Below are 3,611 nucleotides of genomic sequence, written 5' to 3'. Positions count from 1 at the left end.
TAATTCCTGTCGGTGCATCACCGGTCCTCATCCTGCCATTTAAACTGGATACCCTCGTTTGCAGCCTTGCCTCGCGTTTCCCGCACCATTAAGCACCTTGGAAAAATGCTCGGTAAAAGCATTAATATCTGAGATCCAGCAATCAGGCGGTTTTCGCCCACGCAGCCATGTCCACAAGCCGCGTGGGTTGGACAGGGTGGCCTGAATCCTCCTCCGCATATTTTCCAATTCGGTCTCCTGAATAGCGGCCTTCCTAGTAGCCTCCTTAAAGACACGGTGCTTGGCCTTCCAGGTAGCCCTATGAATGTCCGGCAGCTTGCCCGAGGCGGAGTCCCTGATCTCCTTACGGAAACTCATCATATCATTCCACGCAGCGGCACAGTCCTCGTTCCACCAGTCACGCTTCACAAAATTCACCTTTTTACCCGTGCGACGCCGAACATCTCCCTAGCACACGTCCCGATTAGGGTGCGCAAGTCATTCATGCTTTCATCACAAGAGGCCCCTTCTCCTTGAGTTATCCTGTCCTCCCCACCTTTTACACACACACACAGACACACGCACGCACACACAAGCACCCTCTCTCTTCCCAACCCATCCACCCACCTTGTTCACAGCCACCCTTCGCCCCTTCTTCCCCCCAAGCACACACACACACACACAGGTACATGAGCGTCTACTCATGTACCTGTAACACGGCTCGTTCCACAGGCTGCCGTACCCCCATGATGCGGCAGTGCAGACCGTCGCAAACTTGGTTGGTTTACATCGCAGTGAACAGGATGCGGAGACAGCAGAGCTCGTTGGCCAGTAGAGCTCTTTGGCCAACCGTAATCTATGGAAGTTGCCATCATAGCGTAACTGCGCGAGAAAGCATACGTTTTTCAAATATGCTTTGCACCATCAACATTGCTGACACGAAGAGGGAAGGTCTTTGGCCCAAACAACAAATCTTTCCTGAGAATGAATTCACACAGCGAAAGTGCTCGAATGATCGAGGAGGGATCGTGGCCAGCTCTGCAATGTGAAATTTGAAGCCGAGAGCGTCTCGGTGCGTGCGAGCACCGTTGTTTCACGTGAAGTAAAGTTGTGTTTCAGCTATTTTCGGTATTAACTGTTGCTTCTGTTAACTGAAATTTTGTTACTCGTTTGAGAATTATTTTGGTAACTGGGTTGTAGCCGTATGTCCATCATTTGCATTTCACTCCACAGACTCCAGACAGCGTTTACAAACCTATCTAACCAACACTTGGAGCTCTAAATATCTCATCGCATCTCTTCCTTTCGCTTTCATGCTTTATGCGTGCGTCCAGTTACACGCGGCCGGCGGCGTTTGTGAAGTAGTAGGCTGCTGCATGCTGAACCACCGAACAGCCAGCAGCGCTTCCAACAAGTTGCCTGGCCCTCCGCTTTCCGGACACCATCACACAGAATACCATATTACCATCAACTTTGAATTGGATGGGAGCGGCGCTATGTCGTTGCGTCTCGTGCGGCGCCCCAAGCGATGCCGCTCGCCCCGATATTGCCGCCAGCACCGCAACTTTTGCCAGCAGCAAGCCAAATCAAATCTGCGATCCTCCTTAGCAGCAGCAGCAGCTCGAGCTCGCACCGACTGCGGAGGGGCCCGAGGGGGCACAGCGCATTGCTGCCCCATGGGTCCTTCCAGCGCACCTCAACGTCACTTCGGACCTTTCGGCCACCAACGCGCAGCACCTTTGCCAGCTTCCAGCCTTTCGCGAAGATTCGTCATCGTCCTCAGCTGTCGCTGCCGCGACCGACTTCCTTAGCCTTAGAGCTGCAACGGCAGGCCTTAGCGCAGCAGCAGCAGCAGCAGCAGCAGCAGCAGGAGCTATTAGTCATTAGGAACAGGCCCCAGTTCAAGCATTCCAACGCGAAGCCGTCGAGCAGAGGCAAGTACGGCGGGACCTGCCGCCGACGGCACCGCTGCCGCCGCCGCCGCGTTGCACCTGGCAGGACGCGGTCGCCACAAGCAGTATTGGCGCCACCGACAGCCCCTTCGCCGCCACCGCCGGCGCCGCCACTGCCGTACCAGCCTCCGTACCATCTGCCACCGGGGGAGTTCCCGGGGTGTTGGGGCGCCTGCGACCCCGCACCCCGCGCGCGTTCCTGCTCGCCGACTTGCCGCGCCCGGCTCCTGCGGCAAACAACAAGAACAAGCTCGTCTTTCCCCCCTCCCTCTCTCCCTCCCCCGCAGCTCCCTTCAGCATGTGGTCGGGTGCGGCCGTCTCCTCCCTCTCCGCCTTCTCACAAACCGTGAGGTCGCTTTCAAGCTGCCATTCAAGTCCTCACGGCGCCGCCAGGGCCCAACACCCGCCCGCCTTGTCGGGCGGCGGCGGCGGCGGATCTCACAGGCAGTTGCTGACGTCAATGTCATCGATCTCGTCCACTGCTACCGCCGCCCCCTCTCCCGCCGCCGTCGCCACGCAGTCGCCGCCAGCGCCGCCGACAACTCCCGTACAGCTATCACCGCCGACAGACGCTGCGGCGGAAGGCGTTACAGCGAGCGGCGATGTACGGGACGGATGCGGCGTCAATCGGGTGCCGCAGCGGCCCTCAGCGTCGCGGAGCCGCCGCCGCCGCCATCGGGCCGGGCGCCGGTAGGTGCGGCGGTAATGGCGGCGGCAGCCAGACCAACGAACCAGCTGCCGTACACACCGGTACGACGCAGGTTGAAGCTCCACCCCGTGGGCTTGTCGAAGGCCTTGCGCACCCAGCAAACGTAAGCGGCGTTGGCGGCGACAGTATCACATCGCGACGAACGACAGACGGTGTCACAGCCCTGGATGCTGATGCCGTACCGCAGATTCCCAGCACAGGCAGCGGGTACGATGTCTGCGCCCCTGCTTATGTGCCGTACGGTCGAGAGATGGGGCTCAGGGGAGGTGGTGCAAGAAGCGCCACTGTCGTCGGCGGCAGTAGCGGTGTCAGTGCAGGCGGCAGCGACGGCGGCGGTGGCGTTGGCAGTGGCACTCTGGGTAATAGGACGCTGTCGTGGGCCTTACGCACAGCGCCAGCGGGGTGGGATTCCGCGTTTTCCCATACGGGATCGTTTCCCGATGGCGGCACCCGCCGCCGCCGCCGCCGCGGTGGCGGCGGCGGCGGCAGGGTCGCCGCCGGCACCGGCATCGAGGGTGGCGCCGAAACCTTGGAAGTAAACAGCGGCGCTCCCGTCGGCCGTACGGCAGATAGGCGCATGGGACGAGCTGCTGCTGCTGCGGCTGCTGGCGCGGAGGCTGCGTTACCCAGACCCGAGTTCACGTTCGGCGAACCTAGGTCCTTGTGTTCCCGGAGGCGCTCGTCCATGGCCGTTGTGGTAAGAACCGTTAGGGGTAACGGCCACGTGATAGTAATGGCAGTTAGAATCGTTGATTACGACGTGGAAGTTCATCTTGCACAGCCTTAGTAAAATTCCTTCTCCTTCAGGACGTTTCTTTCCTCACTCTTAACCCTAAAACCTCAAAGCCACAAGTCCCTAAAACCCTAAAATCCTAACATTCACACCGCAGGTTGCTGCCGGGGCTGGGTCAGACACCAGCAACGCAACAGCAACGGCGCCACCAGCCGTACATTTGCAGTACGATAACTTC

At 59.4% G+C, this 3,611-nt stretch overlaps 1 protein-coding gene across 1 annotated transcript in view; it reads left to right on the top strand.

Moving 5' to 3' along the window:
- Positions 1 to 3,611, top strand: part of VOLCADRAFT_87518 (uncharacterized protein) — a gene marked incomplete at both ends in the record, with an annotated part of 12,734 nt that overhangs the window by 159 nt on the left and 8,964 nt on the right. The window contains 4 exons of the mRNA XM_002947244.1: positions 2,219 to 2,239; positions 2,452 to 2,621; positions 2,693 to 2,743; positions 3,130 to 3,337. Of these exons, the coding sequence (XP_002947290.1) occupies positions 2,219 to 2,239; positions 2,452 to 2,621; positions 2,693 to 2,743; positions 3,130 to 3,337 (450 nt within the window). The remainder of the gene's footprint in view (positions 1 to 2,218; positions 2,240 to 2,451; positions 2,622 to 2,692; positions 2,744 to 3,129; positions 3,338 to 3,611) is intronic.

Source organism: Volvox carteri (genome assembly GCF_000143455.1).
Source record: "Volvox carteri f. nagariensis unplaced genomic scaffold VOLCAscaffold_5, whole genome shotgun sequence".
In the NCBI taxonomy this organism is placed as follows: domain Eukaryota; kingdom Viridiplantae; phylum Chlorophyta; class Chlorophyceae; order Chlamydomonadales; family Volvocaceae; genus Volvox; species Volvox carteri.
Note: the sequence above shows the minus strand (reverse complement) of the source record. Positions and strands in the feature narration are given on the sequence as shown.